Below are 25,844 nucleotides of genomic sequence, written 5' to 3' on the forward strand. Positions count from 1 at the left end.
GAACAACAACAACAATAATGCGCGCGCTGTTTCGAGTTGTTGATAAAACATTATAATAATAATAATAATAACAATATAACAGTTTATGTGTATAATATTGTGTATCGATATAATATATTACCAATATCGTGCGAAATTCTGTACAACACTATCACTAAACACGCGCATTACAAGGTACAATTATATGATATATGTATATTACATGTAGCCATATAGGTGGGTAGGTACAAGATATTCGGTAAATTTAGTTCTTCGTGGTGCGCGGTGATCGTCTCTTCTGCAGTTCGTCGTGATGGATGAGAACCTGAGCAGGGGCTACGTAGCACTGGGCAAACGTGGCAACATTTGTCCGCTGGCTACGCCTCCGGTAGACAACATGGGCAAGACTTACATGGCTATGGTACTGGCGGGCGCCGGTTTTCTGTTTCCATACAACAGGTAACCTTTCATAATAGAAGGTCTAAGGTATAATATATATATACACACACACACACACACAATATACGGTTTGCAGAGGATGACAGTTTTTCTAATTTTGGGGTGAAAGTACAAAATAATTTTAAAAAAACCTACCTCCCTGTGACCCTGTAGGCTGTATAGTAAAAAAACCCTTTTACAAAAACTTAAGTAATAACTAATTATTATATTATAGTATGGTGAGCCCTATAGGATGTCATACTCATACATAGGTATATATTTTTGTTTTGTTTAGCACCCCGTGTAAAGATGGATCCAGAGGAACAAGGGGTTAAGCTCTCTTTCAAAGTTCACGCCTCATACACCACACACATATCACATATACCTACATAATTTCCCATTTTTCAAAAGAAATATTTAATTTAATAATTTAACTATATAGCCGTCTAGATAATTAAATACATTTTAAAAATGTAAGTGCATAATACTTACACGTGAGTAAGTATAATATTTTAGCTATATATATTATATATATATACAGTCGAGAATAGTTTTCTACTATTAAGCGGATATAATAACTTGACTTCGTTCCAAAATGCAAAAAGATATCTATTAACTTAATTATGTAATACCTATGTTTATAGGTTATTCATAGAGAGATCAACATAAATACTAATTATTGCAATAATAGCGTAGTTGATTGCTTAATCGTTTTGTAAAAAATTGAACTACGTATTAAACGGCGACATGGCGTTTAGATTTTATAATAATTTAATAAATTAACTGGATTCTAAATATTTTTAATTTTAAAAATATATGTAATAAATAAATAAAATAATAAGTAATAACTAATAGGTATGTATTAAATTATAATATCGGGAAAATACGTAAGTCATTACACCGCATAACTTAAAAACTATATAAATTTGTCTACTTTGAAAATTTAGATCATACAAGTAAACAATGATATTATTATACATTTATACATTATAATCATTTAAATTAATTTTAAGAAGTAAGTTAGGTTAGAATAGTTAGTTTACTTATTCAAATTATTATAATATTGACATATAATAATCTGATTGGAACTACAACTATTTGAAAACTTGTAGGTATTACAGTTAACAGAATACTGACAATGGTTATAAAAAAAATAATATCATATTTAATATTAATTCAGCTGTTAACATTGTTTACATATATTATTAAATTAATATTCATTATATATATATGTATATATTCAGATATTCTTACTTCTGAGTTCAAGAAGAAGTCTCTCCCGCTATGTTATCGTCGTTCTACAAATATTACGAGTATAGTAGTATATTATAACGTTAGTCATTACGATAAATTAGTGTTTAACCAAACCAATTATATTAGTTTTAACTTCAAGTATAAAAGTATAAATTGACCTATTAATAAACTTAAGTAATAAGTTTAGAACATTTTATGTGTTAATTCGCAAGTTTTTTTTTTTTTTACTTTTTAAACGAATTATAAGTATCAAGTATGTAAGATACCTACTAAAACATTAACAATTTAAAAACACTGATGGCTCATTTAAAAACTGACATGTTTAAAATACAAATAGTTTATTCTTACCTTTAAGTTTTAACCTCCTACAATAGTGGTAATGAACTGGCGGACTGCGAACACTTTTTTACGGAACCTTATTCGCGGAGTAGATTTTAAAATTTTTATAATATAAATAAATAAAAATTATAAGCGTGTCTTATAAAATGTATATTACAGCAAAAAAATTAAATTAATCTGTATTGAACAAATGCATAAATAAATCTATATCTAAAAAAAGAGTATTATTATTGTGTGTAAATTATTAAAAATTGTTAGGGTATTAGAGACCGCGGACAGTATAGTAAGTTTCAAAAAGGACCTCCATAAAAATTAATTGGTGACCACTGTCCTACAATATTGAAGCTAACTACACAAAAACAAAAATAGGTTCTGCTGGACGCAAATCGTCTACCTATACATAATTGTACGCTTGGAAGATAAAGAAAACACATGAATATATAGCGCGTCATCTTAATTCTAATCATTATTTCGCATTTATAATCTAAAAATAAATATATATATATCATACAGTTCATACACAGTGCTTTTGTAATAAATGTAATAATAACATAATGTATATACTAATATTCCATATACGTAAAACATAAAACTTTTGTAAATTTGATTTACAAATGTCTTCTAAATGAAAGGAGTTGTATAAACAAATTACAAAATATATAACCAAATATAATATTACTTTTTTTTTTAATTTTTAGTTTTGTCATGGCTGTGGATTATTTCCAAACCAAATATCCTGTTTCGATGGTAGTTTTTGACATGACGATCGTGTACATTATGGTGGCGTTTGTCGCTGTCCTCACCAACAACTTGCTCGTCGAAACACTGTCTTTCACGTGTCGCATCAATATCGGTACACACAACACCACGAGACAATTTCCGTACACCATGACTGATTCTAATAGTACTTTATTGTGTTTGGATTTTTATATTTACTAATATTCATACAGGTTATGCACTGACGATTTCGATGCTATTGTTTGTGGGTTCCGTGGAAATTTTGTGGGATGAATTATTCACGCTGGATACGTCATATTGCCTCAACTTGATAGCCATTGGACTTATTGCATGGGGCGCGACAAGTAAATTAATTTTCAAAAAAAAAATCGATTTAAACAAATTGTATACCTTTACGTATTTTAATTTGACAGTCCAGCAATCCAGTTTTTATGGCTACACCAGTATACTACCTATAAAATACACGCAGGCCGTCATGATCGGAGAAAGTTCGTATACCTATATAGTGTATTATATATTCTATGGTTAAAATAAAAAAACATAGAAACTGTTAAAAGAATACGATTAAAACATCTAATAGCATTAAATGTCAGTATAATTATATTAAATATCTAAATTATTTGTTTCGTAGTCACATATAGGACAATATTCATTTCAGTAATAATAATAAATAATTATTTAGGGAGGATCCATTATTCTGACACCCAGAAGGTGAAATTATTAATTTTTTTTAATATTAACTGTAGATTTCTAATAATTTGTGAATGCAAAATTAGAATTTGTAACCTAAGACTTAATCTCATATAAATGTTTTCTTATAAGGGATATTCATTCTGATTTTTTGTTTATAAATATTAAATTATATTAAATTGGTAACTAATTTTAAAAAAACAATGCACAAAATTTCACTTTCGGAATTGACGGACCAGTAATACTGATTACTGTAACGATTAATTTGAAGGTGCTGCTGGGCTTTGGGTGTCGATTAACAGAATATTCACGAAAATGTTGACAAAAGATTTACGGATAAGTACGTTCAGTTTCTTCGTGATTAGCTATCTGGTAGTGATGACATCGTGCGTGCTGTTTCAAATAGTCCAAACGTCTGATTTCGTAAAATTTTACATTGCCCGGAGTGAAGACTCGAAGAAAAAGATTTCATTGGAACCAACAGAAGAATATGTAAGATAATAATATGCTTATATTGCATGCGTGCATCGATTATTTATTAATATATAATAAAACACAATTAGGTAGTTTTTTTTTTAATATAGTATATATTAATATGACGTGCTATGGTAAATTTTTAGATTATAAAAATAGGTCTAGTTACTTCTTTTTACAACATCATTTTAAGTTCAATTTTAAAAATGGTCATAATGAGTCTAGTATACTCTTAAGCAATGGTTTCCAAACATTTTATCTTTACCGCCCACTTAAAAAAAAATTCGACAGACACCCCATTAAAAAAGTATTGTTAATAATCTTTAATCGATTAACCCCCCACCCCGAGTTAAGCTTGTAACTTCCATTGCCCCTTTGGGTAGATCTAGCGCCCCCAAGGGGCGATATCGTCCACTTTGGAAAACACTGCTCTAAAGTCTAAATAATAATCAATAAAATTATAAAACAAATAATTGTATAAATTACTCAATTAAACATACGAATATATCAATTTATCAGTAATTATATGAAAATATATTTATGGTTCTTAAATCTCCATTTATAATTGATATGTTTGAACTAAAAATTCAAATATAAATAATGATAAAAATAATGAAAAATATATTACCATCAATTATGATGGATTCTTGAAGCAGTTGAAAGCTCATTGAATTAAAAAAAAGATATAATATCGTAGCTTTGTGTTCCTAGGAAGGGGCAAAGGTGACAAATCCTGCGTCCTTGCCCCATACCTAATAGATTTTTATAAATATTCTTAGTTTTAATAGTTCATTTTTTTGAAATTGTATGTAATGTACGTATATTTTAATAATCGTATTTAAATATTTTATTGACTTATATGTGTAGGTCGATTCCGAACAATCCCAACCAGAACCATTTGCTGAAACTAGTTTGAGTACGGGAAAAATATTTAAAGACGAAAATGCATTTAGCTTTGCAAATCCAATGTATGATCCGAACGCGAATAGTGTGCCAACGTATAAAGTTGAAGACGTCATGGTACACGTGGAAACAGGAAGTTCTTTTAAGCTACGAAAATCTACCTTATCTGAATTTTGGGATTCATTTAAAAGTAAGTAAAGATCAACAATTTAATGATCCAATGTACTTTTTATATTTATTTATGCATATTATCGACTAGAATGTAATGTAAAAATTTAAAATCAACGTAGATCTACAACATAATATGTCAATGTCCACACAATCTTGAACAATAATTTTATTTTCACTACATAACATATTGTATAGGACGTATAGATAATAAGTATACATATATATTATTCAAGTTGTGATTTTGATATTAACAACAGGTGGATATAAACTGAGAAGGGAAGTGTCGAAGATCATATGGAAACAAATGTTGGCGATATTTCTGTGCTACTTCGTGACGCTGAGCATATATCCGGGAGTACTTTCCGACCTAGTCAGCCCAAGATTCGGCACGTGGATGCCCGTACTCGTGATGACAGTATTTAATTTATTCGATCTTATGGGAAAAGTAAGTGGAATGCGCAATAATTTTATACATCAACTTCAACATTATAAAAGTTATCATTCAAAATAATGTAGTATTAAAAGGTTCAAAAAAGTCTTATAACGTAAAAAAATTTAAAACTTAACTTCCTGACGGGACGGATGGTATCTATTTTGACTGTTTAATTTACTTATATAATTATATTTAATACAACAATATGGTCAGATGGTCTACGATGATTGTTTTTATACCTATGTCTTATGCTATGTATAGTTATTGGGAGCGTATTCGTACGAACGTTGGGATGACAAAATACTGAAGAGCACCAAAAAACGTCTGTTCATGATTCCCGCTATTCTACTAATCGTAATAGTTCAACATCCATTCCACACGAAAATCATCAGTGAATTCATGATTATTCTACAAACAGCCGTGCTCGGCGTAACTAATGGCATCACTGGCAGCGTTCCAATGATCTTTGCGCCAGCTAAGGTCGTCGAAGAACGACGAGAACTTGCAGGTAAATAGAAAATATCATCGAGTATCATAGTCCATAGAGTACCATACCTATAAATGCTACTATATAAAAATTATAAAGACTATAGCCTATAAGACATCAGTGGCGTAACCAAGAATGGTGAATAGTGCGATAGTACCCGGGCCCAAGCACTAAGGAGGGAGGGAGTCCGAAGTATGTTTCAATATACTGTTTTAAAATTATTTTAATGGCTAAAAACATGGTTTAATTAAATTTTATGAAGATTTAGATGAGAGTGGAAATAATATGTTACTAATTCAGTTTCCATTATGTGTACGTCCCAGTGCCGTGTATTCCAGTAAAATTAGTGCCTGGTGTCAAGATTCATTTTAAGCTCCATCCTTATAAAAAGTGTATATCTATGATTACATCATAGGTTCTCAAATTTATTTCATCCATCCCTCACTTCGAGAATCAAAAATTGTCCAGTCCCTAAAACGTTTTAAGCTTACCATCAATAGTATATCTTAAAAACAGTAGTCTTTGGGTCTTTATCGCCCCACTGAAGACTATCAACGCCTACAGGCTACAGGGGGGTGATACGCCTACTTTGAAAAATTTGAAATGGCTGGTCTAACTAATAGCTAACTTAATACATACTTAAGAGGATGTCATACCCGCATCTGTTGTTTCTGTCTTACAAACGTAATTTACGTTCAGCATATTCAATTTTATGCTGTTAGCTTTAATATTAGAGTCAATTTACCTAATATCAAACTTAAAGGTAATAATATTATCTAGGACATCTCATAGGCTTTTATTGATATCTTAATTTTTAAGCGAATTATAGTTATGTAAAATACTAAAACTTTAATATGCTCGTAACTCGCTTAAAAATTAAGATATCAATTAAAGCCTATGAGATGACATATAATTATGTGCCCCAGGACTTACGTAATGACCGCATGGGCCATGAGATACAAGGCACATTCATTAACCACAATGTGGCACTAATTTTTCACTAGGAGGCACTCATGCTACCTACTTTTGTTAAAATATGCTCTGAGTTACTATACCTGTACCCAAATCAGTGGCGTCATTTGGACCGCGTAGGGTATACATTTGCGTACTTAAAATCCGATATTGTAATAATTTGGACCACTTTATACATTGATTGGCCTGAATAATTGATAGTGGCTTGCGCTTAAGTGGTCTGCTCTATACGCCATGCATATTAAAAAAAAAAATTGAAATGACGCCACTGACCCAAATTTAATTAATAAGTAAAATAACTTATAAATATTTATATTGAACGATTTAAATAACGTATCTATGGATAATATAAAGAATAAGCAACGAAAATATGTATTATTATACGATTCGGAAGGTTTAATATTCTTCTGTTGTCTTGTCCATCAGGTAACATAATGACGATCTCGTACATAGCCGGCACGACGGCGGGCAGCATATTCGCTTACGTGCTGGACAGGATCATACACTACGAGATCGGCTTTTCGGTGAGTTGGGCCGGCGTCGATTATCACAAGACGATGGTCACCGGCGTCACAACGGTCAGTCCCATCGAGCTGTTCAATTACAGCCACGTCACAGCCGACCCGGTCAACCACACCGGGTCGTCGCCACTGCAAACGACGGTCACGCTCGCCACGCTGCTGCTGTCGTCGGCCGCGCGTGACATCAATTCCACGACGACCGTGTTCCCGGGATAACCTCATCGATAACCGACGGGTGACCCCATGTGTACATACAACCACTACCCATATTACTACGATATTATTATCGTTTTTTTTTTAAAAAAATTATTAATATTTTATTGTAATTTAATTACACGTTTGACACGATTGGCGGGTGATCGAAAAGTTGAGAGAGTGGCGCATGACGGCTTTATAATAATATATAATATAATATATATATATATAGTGCTGTGATAATATTGGCGTCATCGTTCAGACCCAAAACCTCGATTGTTATATTTACTAACAGGTAACTAATGAATTAATGGTTATTTTGAGCGGATAAAGATGTTGGTGTTGACAAGTGCAGGTGTTTTGAAATTATTACAACAGTGTAGAAGCTAAGCAGTATAGATAGCCTAGATAGTTACCTATAGTACTTACCCATATTATCTTATAAGTTATAAGGGTATAATGCGTGCGGGACTACAAGTATACTACAGTATACCTTATATTTTTGCAATAATGATGGTATAACTGTATAAGTATAAAATATAAATTATAATACAATACAACTTATAAGTACCTATATAGGTACTGTCGTCTGTACAATAAAACATTTTTTTAAAACTCACTTTATAATATCTTTGTTTTCCACTCGACCCTTCCGGTCAATTAATAAAATTGTATAGTTAATGATAATAACATCATAATTTATTAAGATTTTGAGATATTATATTTATTTATTAATTATTAGTCTCGAATCGAGTAGTGGTTTCGAACTAGGTATATAATTATAATGATTAGGTACGTATATTAATATATTATTTTATGCATAAGATTTATTACGTTTTGGGTTGCGTGACTTTTCGATCGACCTGCAGTGTTATACTTATAATAAATTATAATACCTAATCGTATAAATGACATAATATTATGTCTATAATTATTATTTAAAACGTTAAATTTATGTGTACCTATCTACAACAGTCCACTGCAAATGCAATAGAAAGGTAAAATAAGTAATAAGCTATCTAATATAGTAATATCTACATGTTCTATTTATATAATTATATTTATGTCATAACATATACCTACTTATACAAAAAGCTAAAAAATAGTAATAACATGCTATATGCCATTGCCTATTACATATATTACCTCTCGGCTCTCATTGCCTTTTCTTATCCTTGGTATATACTATATTGTTGTGTACGTTTTCATTCCGTTTGAAACAATATATAAAATATTTCGATTTTTTAACATCATTGCAAATCAAAAAATAAAATACTGACGGAATATACTTCTATTTGTCTAGTTGACTAGGTAAGTAAACACAGTGTACCAACGTTATATCTATATGCTATTCAATGGAGTAACTTCAAAATTTGGGCCTGGGAGCGAAATTTTCAACTGGCCCCCAATCGTCCAGGTATCTATATTAAGAAGATCCGAGGAAGGTATTCTCCCTACTAAAATTTCTAAAAAAAATTTTTTTAATATTATTTTATTAAATACACATTTTATCATTTTATAATCATTTAATTTATAATGGAAATTTATTAGTAATTTAATACTTCATATTATATACATACAAAAAAAAATTAGTAAACAGTTATAGCAGTTGTAACAAATAACAATAAAAATAAATATAAAACTCAAAACTTAAAACATTTTTCTGGACTTCTTGTGGTATTTCAAAAACAGATGTAGTTATAGTAGGATTTTCCGAAGTAGACTCAACTGTTTTTTTGAAATAACTGTCTAATTTGGGCAGTTTACTATCTTTTAATTTTTGTTCTATTATTTTTTTGCGCTTTTGTGCTCCACTCATAGGTCTACTCATTTAAAAAAATATATACACTTGAATAACAAATATTCAATTTAAACTGATTACGGCTGCACGAAAATAAAATCGAAGTATATGCGATTGTCATCGACTGAACAACCGACTCTAACAAACTTTACGAACAAACTAACAAATAAAGATCTCAAATATTAAATATCAAAACGATAACGTAATCGTAATGATTAATGACAGACGGTCGATTGATAGCAGGTCTATTAACAAATGTATGTTAGGAATAAAACCCAACGTTTAACAGTAATGATAAAACTTTAAACTTCGTATTGTTTTTTCTGTAGTATCATACTCATGAACATTACGTAATACGTTGATACAATAATATTCATACCCATATGGACATATATAAAAATAATGATAATATATAACAATTTTGAATTAATAAATAAAAATGATATGTTTAATAGTATATTATAATAGAGAAATATAGGTAGATTTTCATTTTTATTAATAATTAATAGAAACATTTTTTTTTGTTTTTGGGCTCCTATACGAACGGACCCGGGTGCGACCGCATCCTCTGATCCCTCTTAGTTACGCCATTGATGATATTATAGTGAATATTGAAAAATAGTTCAAAAAACTCTAAGAAATCGTAATAAGTGATAAATGTGCATTCATTCATTACATATTTTTTAAACAAAAAAATTATTTACAATACTATACTATAAATAAATAATACTGATTAATGTTGCACTCAATTATCATTACTGCATATGATTATAAAATATTTATACTAGTTACAAGTTAACAATTTGAAACCAGTTTGATTTTTATTATAAATACACTGAATTAAATAAAAAAAATTAAGTACCTTGTTAAAAACTATACTGATTTCATTGATAAATAATTTATAACATAAATATTACCTACTCTATCTTATAGTTTTATAGACAATATATTGATTATAGGAACTTTTTTTTATTATTTAAATTCATCAATCAAATATGGAATTACATAATAAATCAAAATTTAATTTATACGATTGAATCTACTACAATAGTCAATGGACAAAATTATTAAGGACTAATATAGATGCCTAAAAGAAAATGTGGGTAAGTAAATAAATATAAACATAATTTATTTTTAAAATCTTATAATACATAATATATAAATATTGAATAAAAATATATTAATGTATTTTCATAAAAATATGTATTTATATAAATAAAATATTTAATAAACATTCACAATTTAAGTTTTTCTATACATTTTTCTAAATGTGTTCCATAAATTATTAAAACCCAATTAATTTATACAGAATATGAAAGATTAATTTTTTTTTTTATTTGCAATTTACTCAGTGAAAATACTTGACTGTTATAAAAAAAAGCATATGAGGTTTGATTTTTTAAATTTACTGTTTAATTTTTATAGATCTTTGTTTACTGTGAAAATAAATATTCACAGTTATTATTGTTTTTTTTTTATTATTATTTAAAAAGAAATAAATATTATGTTTAAGTTAGTTCAGTGTTTTATTCAATAAATATTTCTTAATTAAAAAAGGGGCACAATCCTACAACATTTACAAATACCTATCTCAAATCTTTGTTAAATAGACTTATCACAAAACAACATGAATAACTATTGTATTTGAAACTAGAGTTGAATCTAAAAGTTGATTGGTATATATTTTTTAAGTTTCATTAACGACAAAACTGATAATTTTAAAGTATATACTATGCAATATTAAGAGTTCATGGCTAACTCATAGATCATCAAAAACCTTAGTTAAATCAAAAAAAGTATTCACCAAATTTTATTTTGATTTAAGTACATCAAATTAATCAACTTAAATATAATAAAAATAATATACAACTGTGGTATAAATACAGTAGTTATCTATATTTATATTTACAATATATTTATATAATCAAGAAAAAATTCTAATTTTATAATATAAAAATATATATATACAATGATGTAACACTAATTACATTTTATAAATACGATAAAAAAAAAAATTTAATCCTATTATAAACATAAAACTAATTAGTTATTTTAAAACATATTAAAATTTATTAAGTAGACATTAACGTAAAACTAGTACAACATACTTAAAACATATTATAATCCAGTATTTATAATTTACTGTTGATGCTATAAGTAGTATAAATCATTATTTATCATCTAATCAGATCCGTAAAATTATATAAAAATCAATTTTTGGTTTTGATTTAAGAAGACTTTCTAAAATAGTATGGTCTCAAACCATACAGGCTTTTAAGTCATAAAAATTAAAATTGGTTTTTTAAAAACAAAAGGTTTATAATACTAGTACAAAATTAACATTATATTATATACATTATCCAGCAATATTTCAACTAAGTTAACTTCTCACTTATACACTTAAAATAGTTGGTTAAAATTGTAATTGATATATTATTGTATACATACACAAAATGAAGTAATTTTTGTACAATATGGCATTATTCAACTTACTTTCTTTTTAAAGTACCAAATATTTATTACACATGGAATAATAATAAGAGTATAAATAATAAACATACATATCCATATCTTATTTTGATAAATTAAGTCTTAACATTAATAAATGGGAGTTATAATTAAAATTTGAAGATTCCTTCAATTACAGAGATATAATCAATAAATCAAGTAAACTAATAAAAACAAATTAAACATAAAATTTTAAGACACAAATGACATATTAATGGTGAAATTAATAAATTCAAAATATTTTTGGTATCAAATTCCATTTTGTTGTGTATTGACGATCCCATGTACTACCATTTTGCAAACGGGAGTAGGTAGAAATACGTACACATTTATGAGACAAAGTGATAATGTAATACAATGGATATAAAAGTACTGGCCAAGATGCTTGCAAACTGCTAAGATTAGGTTCAATTATAGGTAGGATTAAGGCTAAATGAACAATAATGGTCCCTGTGTAATTAGGATATCTTATATAGGACCAAAAACCATCTACAATAATTCTCACAGCTAAAAACAAAATTAAGTTCAAATTAATTAATTATAATCAAATATTTATAAAGATATAATGTAAGACTTACTTGAAGGTCTATAAACAAATGTTGAGTTTACTTCATATTTATATTTAATAAAATCACTGTAACGTTGTAAGATATAGCCGAATAAAAAGATAATTGATGAAATACTCAAAATGATATAATTAACAGGCCTAAAAACAAATAAAATATAAGTTAATGACTTGATGTAAAATATAACAATTAACTTACAAATTGTTTGAGAGTAAAATTTGAATAGGTAAAAAATTGATAATTGGTTGTAAAAATAGTTGAATAATAGTCCAATATCCATCTTTTTCTTTTTGTAAATAAAATGATGACAATAAATTAAATTCAAAAATCAATTTATCTAAAGCATAGAATATTTGCAGTCCAGCAACAAAATAAAGATTAATGTTAATTGAATTTTTAAGAGATTCGTTGATCACAAGGGAATTGAATAAAATCTGCAAATAAAAATATAATTGTATGAATTAAGCACAATAAAAAATGTTTTATTTTTTTAATGAAAACTTACTGTCATTAATATAGAATATCTATAAAAAGCCAATTTAATATTAATAGGTCCCAGGGTGGGATTATTTGTTGTTCCAATAAATAATTTTTGTACAAAATTCAAAGAATTAAATTTATCAATTTGATTGGTGTACTTTCCTTTAATATACAAAATTATAGAAATAATAAATGTATACAATACTGATGCTACAATATGAGGTACAGTCTTTTTAGTCACTATTTCTAGAATAAAATTTATTGGGCACTTGTAATAATCCATTGCCAAAACAATCAAAGCAGCAATAATTAAATTGATAAATCCTAAAACAAAATTTTTTATTATTAACATTACTCAAACTAATTATATTTATGTATAACTAACCTGAAAACCTATAGTAGTTATACTTATAATCATCATCCAGTAATGATTTAGATTTTTTTGCCAAAGGTACAAGTGATATAAACAATTGAAGTAATATAATAGCAGCTGTCCATATAAAAACATCCTGATCATAGTAGTTAGCTAATCTTAAATAACCTCGAGGAAAAGGTATCAAATTTCCTTTCTGAAAAAAAATTTATGATTAAGATCATAGGAAAATTATGAAATTTAAATATTTTAATTACAGCTTTTATAGCAATTTTGGCAAGGATAACCAATAATGGTAATAATATCGTTAATATGATATTGCCAAATAATCCTCCAAATTCTACTGGATAAGTCTTGCATTTTGTATTATTAGCTAATTGAGGTTCATCATCAGATTCATCATTGTATTCTAATCTTGATGATGTAGTGGACATCTATAAATATATTAAAAAAAAATAATAAAAATATATCCAATTAATATCACAATACAAAATAAATATTCACTAAATGTATACGCAGTGTACAATAATTAACAGTGTCAATTTAACACATAAAAAAGCATTTTAATCTCGAGTTGTGATATTATATATATTTATAATATATATTATAAGGTGAGGAAGATCCAATAGATAATAGCCTACCCAAAGCATATAAAAAAAAAAAATATGTGCTTTGTCCAGAAGAGAACATGTTAATTCTGTGCATTCTGCAATAGTGGAACCGGTATCATTGACAGGATGGGGTGTGTAGAACTGATATAGCCACAGATACCTCTTGCTGGACTGAGTATAATATATATTTAAAATACATACAATATAAAAATGAATTTAATACTTTAAGTTATTTTTAAAAGGTTTTAAAATAAATTTAAACTTAGGTTATTTTATTTAAATAATTTTGATATTTTTAATTAAAGAATGTTTATAATATATTTGTTTTTACAATGACAATAGTCAATAATAGTGTTGAGCTACCTTATTTTTTTAAATTGTGTAAGTATATCGCAATATTTAATAAAAATTTGATTAACAGTAAATGTTTACTGTTAATAAGTTATATTTTAATTTTACAAGATAACAAAAATATTTTGATAAATGAATCCAAAGTGTTACTAACTATAATATACTGTTGAGTCAATCAAATTTATAATATAGGGTCATCCACTGTACTAGATCCCATGCATTAAACCTTTAAAGAGTTTAAAGCACCATATGCACTTCCTACTACCCGAGTAACTACCCAAGATCACTATATATATATTAAATCACCAACAATCAATATAAATAGTGAATGATAATATAAATATCATGTTACCATTATTAATATAATATTATTTCCAGGTAAATGAATAAACACTATACTACTATTGTATAACTATGAAAAAAATCTATGTCATGTAACACTGTTTAAGAACATCTACTTTTAGATTAACATTTTTAATATTAACTGATCTCTATCATTTGTGATTGAAATACATACTTTGTCACTTATTTTATCTGGAACAGGACTAATTCTTGAGTTTACAACTTCTTTAACAGGTGTTGGGCTCTTTCTTGATTGCGAATCAACAGGTTCTGGAGACTTTTTGCCTATAAACCAATATTAAATATAGATTACTCAAGTAAATAGAAAGTGTCATAAAAGTTAAGCTATTTTACTTTTGATTTCTTTCTTTTTATAAATTGGAATGTCTTTTTTAGTTTCAAAACGCTCTAAGACAACTTGCGGAACTCTTAAAGCCTTATTAGCTGATCTGGATCGAGTTCTTATCTTCCTTTCTATGGATCTACTTTTGGATCTACTTTTGCTACGACGAGGAGTGGCTGGCTTTTTAGTTTTTGATGGTGTTGCTGACCTTTTAGACTTTGAGGATGTGTCAGCATCGCTTGGTGAAGCAACTCCTTCTTTTCTTGATCTTCTAGTCAACATCGTAATCTTAAAAAGTAAAAAGTAAATAATATAATTTATTAGTTTATATGTTAAAAAATACAATAAAATATTTATCGTAATATTGCAGAATTAACATTTACCACAAAATATAAGTAAAACAAGCAAGATTATAGACATAACAATCTTATAACTTGAATTATCATGGTTGTTAAACAACAGGTAGATATTAGATAGTTGATAACGTACCTATAAGAAATCCAAAAACTAAAAGAAAAATTTAAATATGCACAACAGCGATTCGAAAGTACGATGGCAAACTACAATGGGACAGTATTACAAAATGTCACTGTAGCAGTACAATATACAAAATGGTGCAAAATGCAATTTGTAAACCGGGGGGTGTAAAAAAATTCACTGCGTAGGTATTTTAGGCAGCGCGATAGCGACGTTGACTTGTTGCCAAATCCAAAATAACGAAACCCTGCATTTACAGACCCCGGGAGACGACCAACACGAAGAACCTCATACAGGCCCGTAACGTTGAGAAATATAAAAACGACGACAAAAAACCTTTTCCTACCACCCAACCACAATAAAAATTCACAGTGAGTACCTAAGCGGCCTAAACATTTTTCGTTTGTATAAAAATCGCCGATCAAAAAGATGGGTAACGTTTTCCGCATCGGAAACAACGTAAACGTGATTCTTACCTGTGCAGTTTTGCGTCCAAAGCAGAAAACGTTTTCGGTGATGCTGTTAGTACTGCGCGACCGGCCTCGGGATTACTTGGATGAGTTAAAAGTCTCAAAACAGTCAAAACGCGGCAAAAGCGAAAACGAGGGAATCTTAAATTTTCAACTGATCAGATTATCATGAAAACGGTCAGATCCGTAGGTAAACAATGTCGGTGACGCCGCGCCGGCGCACGCTATTGGTGAATTTTTCGAATCTGTCGTGTTTACGTTCCATGAGAGGCTGGTTTGTTGTCTGTTTGCTTGTTTGTTGTCCATCCGTTCGTTATAAAAAATTGGTTTCCCGCGTGCCTAAAACGACTAACGGACAAATCGGACAATTATTGGCCCTACGCGCGTGCGCATTAATGTTATACACCTATACCGCCGTGGGGCGTCGGATTGTCGCGTACCGTGGCCGGGAGCCGGTTTATTATCCCGCATTCCCGCTTAAACATATCATTGTAGGCACGGTCTTATATATATATATATAAGACCGCAATTATAGGTACATGTATTTTATAATAACCTCACCACTACCAGCAAAAAATTGCCAATAATCATCACCATCCGCGGTGGCATAACATAACCTTCGCCAAGATTTTTAACACGTTTCAGATCGGTCATCAACCATGATTTTATTATGTAGAATTGAAATATTCGTAATTCACGATAATATATAATAATTAATATTATAAATAATATAACTGAAGGAAATTTAAATTCAAAATGAATATTTCCATGATATTATGCATACGGTTTGTCAGTTTTATAATTTACTATTTAGGTTTGTCAATTATTTAATGTGCCTAAACGGGATACTAGACTTAAAATAATAACTACATAAACAAAATCAATAATACACATGAATCATTGAATTATGTTAATATAATCAATCTGTATATAAAGTATACAAATATTGAAGTATGCAGTATATGTGTTTACACTACGGTCTACGATTGATAACGTCGTTTGGAATTTCGGGTCGTAGTCCGAACTCTAAAATCTGGTTGTGTTAAATATTGTATTGTAGAAGTGTTTGCGAAACGTATAGGACAAACTACCGCCCGATACATTTCTTACAAACATTTTCCTTCTATATTAAAAAAAAAATATATATTTTTGAACAAAGGATAAAAAAAAGTCACGGAATAAGCTATACAGAGTGCGCATCTTACAACTGTTTTTTTATACAATATTTTTAGTAATAAAATAATTGAAATATACAATGTAGCATTATTTATTTTAAAATGTATGATTTTTTATTTATATTAAATTATGTCTTAAAAATAATTATAATTAATAAAAACAAACAATTTAAAAAGTTTACATAATAATTAATAATTATTAAAATAATCATATTATGCTGTAAGTAATAACTTCCTAATACTCCAATATTTATTAATTGTCCGTTATATTAAACCGTTGTGGGGAACCCTTCAATGTAATAGCAATTGTAAGCATAATGTATTTTACAATTGTTGGTTACTACTTACTATTGTTTCTTAATACAACGCAATCGCTGGTAAATAATATATGCAATTTGTAAGACAGTCATGTCGAACCAGCGATTCCGTTAAGACTTTTGGAATACTCATTATTTTATGATGGTGTTTAGTATAAATAAATTAGTAAGTAAACTTTAGAAACATTTTGTTTTGTGTTGATGTTGAATAATCCTTAAGTGCGAACTTAAAAAAAACAATAACGTCGTCAAATCCGGAAACAAATTAGGACTGACTAAACGGACGATATCAGCCCAAACCGAACTTCCGACTTCCGTACACAACACCGTCAGTCGTCACTTCATATTTTATGTAATATTTCTTTCGTATTTTTATAAGTTTTTAATTTTTTTTTAGATTTTATATTGTCTAATGCAAATTGGGCTGATTTTGTTTCGTCAGGACTTCTGGAAACAATTCTATTCTCATTTTTTTTATTAGTGTCCAAATAGAAGGATGATTATAAATTATAATCTACTATAATTTTGAAAAACGAAACAATAGTTTCACCCTCCTGTTTAGTTATTGGTTCAATGTTCATAAACAAGGGTAATTTGATTCTACGTAGATGGTATACAATTTTACTTATATTAATTATTAGTTATATTTTTACAATTTTTAGTTTTTACACATACAACTTTTTATAAATAGATTTTACTTATATTTTTTACACGGAATACTCGAATTAAATCCCACGTTGAAACATTTTACCTACATTATTACCAGATTTTGTTTGTATAACGAATTTTATAGCATGAATAATATTATGAAAATAAAAATAATTTTTGTAGGATACTGAGAATCGCCTCCTCGAGGTATTATCTCTGGGTAATGCTAAAGCTAAATGGTTTTTAAAAATATTATAAGAAAATTATGAATCCCGGAAAAACCAAGGAAAAAAAACAAGTAAAAACAAACAAATTTTAATTATATTTAATATTTATTTATTATAAAAATTAAAAAATTATCACTTACTACCTAGTACCTACACACATATTTACATTTACGCAATGCGCATGAATCCACATCGACATTACCTACATTGAACTCCTTAATAACCATCGGTATTTAAACTGAAGTAGGTCGAAAAAAACATGTATAACAACCAAAATGCCAGACAAAAGTGTGAAGCTGATGTATGATGGATTTTAATTTAAAACACAGATTTGAATTTGTATTATAGTCTTCTAGGTTTGATCGAGGCGATTTTTGATATTTGAAAAATTTTACACGTACTTAATTCTTAAAATAAAGGAAATGTATAGTTTTTTTAATTATTAATATTTTAATAATTAATTTGATTATCTAAAATATTGCTTCGATCTAAACCTAAAAAACTAGATGAAAAATTCAAATTTGTTTTTAAATATAAAATCCATCAACCCTAAGCCTTAAAGTTTTGTCTGGCTTATGAGTATTTTATAAATATAGTATATAGAATATAGATTATACTATTATAGATGCTTTGGAACGTAGCGTGTTAATTTTGATTACACCGAAATTTGAAATGTTCCTGCGTGTGCGAGAATGTATTATCGTCTAGAGAATTACCGATATCCTACTAGGCTACTTTAATTCCGCGAAACCATTTGATATTAAAAATTAATCTTATTATAAATTTATACCTCATTAGTCATTACATGTACCGCTAGCACAGAGTGCCGGTAGTAACACGGTGAATTTAATATTTATTACTATATAATGCATTAATGTGTATAATCATATTATATTATATTAGGATTATAATATATTGACTGATACATGATTATTATTATTTATTATTCAAATGCAATGATAGTATTATTTTTATATCGTTGTCATTCGATAACCAGTACAGTGAGATTTTTAATGAAAATGAAACTGAAAACATTTTATTTAGAAAACATGTTGCCTCAAATACGTGATGAAGGAATTAGCTAATTATTATTATAATATTATTATATTCAGTTCTTTTTTTCATTATTATTATTGTTTGTTTAATAATTAAAAGTTAATACGCATTTTTTTTAAAATTTTTTATGAAGTCAAAAAAAAAGTATTTTTTCTTATTTGTTAGCTTACTTTATTTCTTATCAATACACAACTAAATTATAGACTATATTGCTTACACAACATACAGTATTTCTATATAGTATGTGTTTTATTTAATTTATTTTCGTTTTTAACGAAGAAAAAACAATAGTCATCTAAATAATAGTTAAGGTGCCTAAAAGCTGAAAATAATTAATTTACATTATAATATATATTTTTAACTACAAAATAATTTAAAATTTAACAAACTCTTTCAAAATTCAAACTTAAAATGTTTATAAAAAAAATTGTGAACATTTATTTTTAATAATTTTCAACTGCTATTGTAACGATTTATCTGTAGGAGCCTTGAATTAAATTTGCACGCTTCTTGATCCAACAAATTTAATAACAAATTTATTAACAACTATGGAAAAAAATATTGAAAATGTCCGTAAACAGTTTAGAAAGAGTAAAAATGTTTTGAAAATTTTATCAAGTATAGCAATTGATAAAATAGACATAAAGTGTAAATTATTTAAAGTATCTAAAGTTATTTGTTTTTTAATTACAACAAAATTAGAAAATCGCTACATGATAAATCGAGTGAATACCAATATTGTAAAATTTAAACTTTTCAAACGCTCATAAAAATTCTATTTGAATTTCTGGTAGAGATATTTTTTCATAAAATTAGACAAACTTACGAGGAATCTTGTATTAAATTTTTAAATGAGCGTTTGAAATCAAAATTTACGACATTGGATATTCACTCCATCATTTCTCATGTAACGATTTTCTTATTTTATTGTAATTCAAAAACGAATAACTGAAAATACTTAACAATTTAACTAAATGTTTATATTCTCATTTTCTATACACAATAATATTTTAAAAATATTTTGACTCGTTTTGAGCTGTTTATGGACAATTTCAAATTTTAATTTTTTTAGTTTTTTTGTTTATAAATGTCAATAAAATTGTATTCGTTGGATCGAAAATCTTGCAAATGTAATACAAGGCTCCTTATTTATATTGTTAGAATATCAGTTAAAAAATATTAAAAATACAGTGTCTATTTTTTTATTAGCATTTAAAGTTCGATTTTTTACAACAGACGTAAAAACAACGAAAATGTTCAAATTATTTCGAATTAGAAATTCAAGAAAATTTTATTTTTTAAATCTAACATTTGAAAATTTAATAAAAGATTCCTCATAAGTTTGTTTATTTTTATAAAAAACAAAAACTTTACCGGAAAGACAAATTAAATTTTTATGAGCGTTTGAAGTTGAAACTTTTACGATATTAGATATTCACTTGATTTCAAAAACGAATAACCTTAGACACTTGGAATGTATACCATATGTTTATTTAGCAATTACTACACTTGAAAAAAATTTCCAAAATATTTCGACTCGTTACAAACATTTAAAATTTTAAAATTTTAGGTTCTGAGCGGAGCAATGAATGTATTGGTTTTACAATGATGTGGTTTTTTTTTATATTTTTTTTTTTTGGTGGGGAAGGTAAATAATTTTAATTTCCCAATAGTTTTCAAAAGCAGAAAAACAAAATAAAAATTAAGAAAAAACGGGAATTTTTACGCAAAATCAGTTTTTGACAAAATTAATTTTGGTTTTTGGTCTAACTCTAAAACAAATGATTGTAAACATATGACATTTTCACTAAATGTTTATACTAGCCTTTTCTATGCATGAAAAAATTTTCAAAATATTTTATTTGTTATAATATTAAAAGTTCAATCACTTTTTTTTTTATATATATAAGCATTTCAAGTTAAAATATTAACAAAATACGTAAGAATGAAAAAAGTTTGCAAATTATTTTGATATATAAATTCATAAAAAATTAAGATGGAATTCAACGCCATCTCTTGAGCGTTGTATACGTTTCACTTTTACCACGATGGCCTCTCAAACACATACTATAGTTTTGGTCATATATAGATACAAAGATATAAGATATAAGATGTTAATTGAATGATGTTATCATGTTACCTAAATTTTCTCAAAACAGAAATACTACTTTCAAAACATTGTTAAAATTTATGAAATATGACAAATTATAAAATTTTGATTTTTATGTTTTTTTTTAATTGCAGTATCATTGTTAAAGATAACTGTAAGTAATTCATTAAAATTAATTTTATTATATAAAATTAAAAATTTAAAAACTAAAAATTAATTTTTTGTATTGGTTTGAACAAAGTCAAAGTTTAATAAAATAACGAAAGCCAGTAACGTACTAATATGGTTTAATATAAAATGTACAATAGTTTTTCCATTTCCCAAAATAGATCATCTATCACGAGCTAAATACGATAATATTGTAGAAAATGGCACATTATATGGCGGGGCGATAAATTTTATGCAGCGATAACAAACAAGTACCATGTTCTTTTTTCCTTTGGTTTTTTTTGTTTTTTTTCCGTGATTCAAAATGTACATGTAATATGAAATGCCTAAACACTTATCCTTATAACATGCATAGACCTTATGATAATATTATGGTATACTTCAGTCCCTGAAAAAATAGATAGGTTATTTTCATAAACGTATAAAATATGATAATTTATTATTTATGCAAGGGGATACATTTATATATTAAATACTAAAGACTAAAGTGTACATGTAGATATATTTATTTATCATTTTTAGGTTATATTAGTTATCGCTACTATAAATATGCTATGTTCCCATGTTTCTGAAAAATCCATTGTTATTTTTAGTATTATTACGTATTATTGAAATATCCATTGGTTTTATAAATTGACATGACAAGGAAATCATTGAGTAGGTAATAATTAATAAGTATTGACTATTGACAAAATTACAGGCAACACTGCTACAGCCTACAGGTGCAGACGTGTAGTTATAAATGAGAATATAATTTGGAATATCAAGTAATAAGTAATAACTTATAATTTATATACATTTATAAAACTATAAATATACAAATTATAACAACTGTAATTAATTAATAAAGGCTGTAATATTATATTACATTTAATAACCAAAAAAAAAAGACTAGTCTTTTTTATAATTAATGGTAACTAGAAGCGTTCTCAGGACTTTTTATTGAGGGGATATGAAAATTTATTAAAAGGTGAGTCCGTAGGGCAGCCTCCCACCCCTTTTTAAAACTTAAAAGCAACATACATTCAATTATATTATAACAACATTATATTTTTAAATAAAATATTAAATATACAAAATTATCTCAAGTTTCCTTGATTTTTGAGTAATTACATCAAGAACTTCTTTAACATCAACAGGGCTGGATTTAGGAATGTAGGTGCCCTGGGCCCACCTTTAGGAGTAAATTTTTTTTTTCGATTGCATATATTTAATAACCAGATTTCCAAATAACCAGAATTTTGGTAAGGAAAAAACAATGATTTGTTGTCATTTTGTCAATTATTGTCATAATCAAGGCTCGGGACTTTTAGCACTTAAAATCATTAAAATAAGCGCTTAAAAACATCATTATAAGCATTTAAAAAACTTAAATTTGAGCTACCGGTAACACAAGTAATATGTGAGAGGTCATTTTCAACACTAAAATTCATAAAAAATCGATTACGAAATACTCTTAACTAATGAGAATTTAGAAGCGTTTATGTTGATGTCCATAATATATCTACATAAAATGTTGAAAATATTTTTTAAATAATGAAGGTTTTTTATCATTATTATTTTTTTTTACATACTTATGATCATGGTCCTCAGTTAATTTTTGGCGTGGCAAAAAAAATTCCTGGCATAAAATATTAACCCAGTCCGCCCCTGCATATTTGTATAATGTAAGAATATAATGGTGTATCGATACCGCTGGTTTTGATATAAAAATAATGCCTACACATTAAGTTCTATTCTAAGGATTTTTGTCAACAACACATTACATTCCTTCTGCCCCTCTATCAAAGGTCACATTTATAACTCTACTCTTAACTATTCTAAAATATAATAATATAACAATAAAACTAATAAACATTGCAAAAATGAAAATATATTTCGACCAAAACATTTGTCATATTAAATATAGTTTATTAAGTATAGAATTTTATAAATTATAAAAAATAAATTTTAATACTTTTAATTATAGGTATGTTAAAATTCAATATAATATAATGTTAAACAGAAAAGTAAAAAAAAAAAAAATAATTTTTCTTTAATACAATTTAATATAAAAAAAACTATCCAAAATTTTAATTTTAACTAAAACTTTTTAATTTTTTTTTGTTATATTTTCTTTGTTCACTGTAGTTTTTTTATCAGCTTCTTCAAATATGCCATGTTTGTTCCTTTGCTTTATGTGTATCTTTTACTCGCCGGTCTTTTTTGTTTATCAATAATTGTACTGCTGGTCTAGGATCCCACATTGTTAATGAAGGCATATTAAAATATGTAAATAAATACTCGTTTTCAGTTTCAACAGTTAAATTTTGTCAATCATAAGACTTGAGTATATTTCCTATACTTATTAGACGTTCGACATCAGCACTATGTGGCTTAGCAACTAAGATTCTGGAAAGTACTAAACTCACATTTTGATAAAATTCAGACTACTAAAAATGATAACAATGAAAGTAAATTCATTTTACGAATATCAGTTATTGTATCTATGTTTAAAATGTCTTTGTATTCAAAAGATAATTCCATGAGATCAGTATCACTAGCTAAAATTGCATGTACTTTTTCAATGTCAACAGTTTATTGTAGTGAAACAAATGGAGTTGTATACTTTACCATATCTGAATTAATGTCAATACGTTCATTTAAAAAAATTGTTAATGATATTATGATTTCATGACAAATCGATTCTAAAGCCTGAGTATCAGAAACATATTTGTGGTGTTCTTTTCTGCGTTTAATTTGTAGTTTTTGTAACTTTATTTCCATAAATTCTTCTAATGCACCTTTTTCATCATATTTTTTCGTAGTTTCATTAAAAGCCTGAACCCAAACCTCCAATAAGATCATTCGTTTTTAATGTTTTAAGTCGCTCAATCATTAAAGTTGTTTGTTTTGTTATATCGAGAACTGTAGTAGAATTAGATTATATTTTTTTTTGATAACGACTAAAAACTGAAAGTAAATCAGCCATAAATGCAAGAAATTTAATATTATCTTTATCTAATAAAAATTTTTCAAATCTTTTGGCTTCTTTTTTTTTTGCTGTTTTGCATGTTTAAAACTAAATCACGTCATAATGTTAATACTGCATTAACTAGACTAAATGAGAACTCTGTCTATGTTTAGGAAGGCGAAGTAACTGAAAATTATTTGTTGAGGTTACATCATCAAGTTCTCGTGAACGAAGAGCAGACGTGAGAAAAAATGTGGACAATCCTATCAATTTGTTGAATAAATGTTTTATTTCAGGTACAGAATTAATAGTATCTTTCTACGCAAGATTCGAACGGTGAGCTGCACACCAAATTTTCTGTAAAGGGATATTTGAATATATGTTTGACGTTGATGCTGTTGTTCTCCATTTATTTTCAATCAAAACCCATAATCCTCTTTTAGATTCAATATTTACAATTGCTCCATCCGTAACGATGGATGAAATATTTCTTAAAATATATTCCATTGTTGCTTCTCCAACATTATTCCTGCATGTTGATTCTATTGCTTTTAATACGCCTTCAACTCCCCGTTTACATACTTGACCTGCTCCTAAAAAATATTGTTCTTGTTCCCCTTTTTTTGTAATTATTTTCAATAAAATATAAATTTTATCAATTTGACTACGATCGACTGAACCATCACACCTCAAAGACATTGCTAGAGCATTAGTTTTTATGTTCAAAGCAAATTGTTTTTTGAAACTTTCAACGATGCAATTTAATAATTCTTTATGAGAACTAGGTGTTATATATTAAAAATCAAATAATTTAGTTGACTCATAATTTTGGTTAAAAGTTTCAAATGAAAAATCACATGCTATCTCACTGGTAACTACTCTCATGGGAAACGTTTGAGCACTTAATGTTAATTTTTCAGCATTACCGTATACGTGAATAAGTTAAGAACTAATTTTATTTGCAAAATTAGATTTGTAAAATAATTATCGGTGGAATTACCGGAATTGAATCGAAAGAAAGCAAGGCCTGAAAATACCTATTATAATGTTATATTTATAACCCATATAAATAGTTTATTATACAATACATATAATACTAAATCATACTATTATGATTGTATGTCTATGTTCGGCGTAAGCAAGTACCGATAAGATAATCAATTTCCGAAAAATAATCTTTAAAATAATATAAATTACTAATCAAATAATTTAATATGTAATATTTAAAATTCGAAAATCAATTCACTAAAATACGCATAATTCCCACAAATTTA

General features: G+C 27.4%; 2 protein-coding genes across 3 annotated transcripts; one reads left to right on the top strand and one right to left on the bottom strand.

Annotated features, from left to right (window-relative positions):
- Positions 1-292: 292 nt before the first annotated feature.
- On the top strand, positions 293-8,715 carry LOC113554322 (equilibrative nucleoside transporter 4). Of its 2 annotated transcripts, XM_026958108.1 has the most exons (9): positions 293-438; positions 2,709-2,863; positions 2,961-3,092; positions 3,162-3,236; positions 3,710-3,930; positions 4,780-5,005; positions 5,244-5,431; positions 5,681-5,927; positions 7,305-8,715. In XM_026958108.1, exons 1-9 carry the CDS (start codon positions 293-295, stop codon positions 7,613-7,615), a joined length of 1,701 nt encoding a protein of 566 aa, XP_026813909.1. In that variant the 3' UTR covers positions 7,616-8,715. The 2 variants fall into 2 exon arrangements, with proteins under 2 accessions (XP_026813909.1, XP_026813910.1); XM_026958109.1 differs by lacking the exon at positions 293-438 and having other exon boundaries at positions 2,759-2,891.
- A 2,760-nt stretch (positions 8,716-11,475) lies between these two features.
- Positions 11,476-24,813, bottom strand: LOC113552184 (lamin-B receptor). The gene is made up of 11 exons (XM_026954922.1): positions 24,801-24,813; positions 23,311-23,312; positions 15,923-16,057; positions 14,981-15,257; positions 14,802-14,911; positions 13,580-13,756; positions 13,335-13,518; positions 12,975-13,273; positions 12,668-12,903; positions 12,482-12,609; positions 11,476-12,410 (listed from the first exon to the last, which is right to left on the bottom strand). Exons 4-11 carry the CDS (start codon positions 15,249-15,251, stop codon positions 12,136-12,138), a joined length of 1,680 nt encoding a protein of 559 aa, XP_026810723.1. The 5' UTR covers positions 15,252-15,257; positions 15,923-16,057; positions 23,311-23,312; positions 24,801-24,813; the 3' UTR covers positions 11,476-12,135.
- Positions 24,814-25,844: the final 1,031 nt, after the last annotated feature.

Source organism: Rhopalosiphum maidis, chromosome 2 (genome assembly GCF_003676215.2).
Source record: "Rhopalosiphum maidis isolate BTI-1 chromosome 2, ASM367621v3, whole genome shotgun sequence".
Taxonomy (NCBI): Eukaryota; Metazoa; Arthropoda; class Insecta; order Hemiptera; family Aphididae; genus Rhopalosiphum; species Rhopalosiphum maidis.

Bases quoted from the DNA above. Each gene is read 5' to 3' on its own strand.
- LOC113554322 (XM_026958108.1), top strand. From the start codon at position 293: ATGGATGAGAACCTGAGCAGGGGCTACGTAGCACTGGGCAAACGTGGC. The intron at 5,432-5,680 runs GTAAGTGGAATG...TGCTATGTATAG, and splicing joins TATTCGATCTTATGGGAAAA to TTATTGGGAGCGTATTCGTA. The intron at 5,928-7,304 runs GTAAATAGAAAA...CTTGTCCATCAG, and splicing joins AGAACGACGAGAACTTGCAG to GTAACATAATGACGATCTCG.
- LOC113552184 (XM_026954922.1), bottom strand. From the start codon at position 15,251: ATGTTGACTAGAAGATCAAGAAAAGAAGGAGTTGCTTCACCAAGCGAT. The intron at 13,274-13,334 runs GTTAGTTATACA...ATTTTGTTTTAG, and splicing joins TAACTACTATAGGTTTTCAG to GATTTATCAATTTAATTATT. The intron at 12,904-12,974 runs GTAAGTTTTCAT...TTTTATTTGCAG, and splicing joins GATATTCTATATTAATGACA to ATTTTATTCAATTCCCTTGT.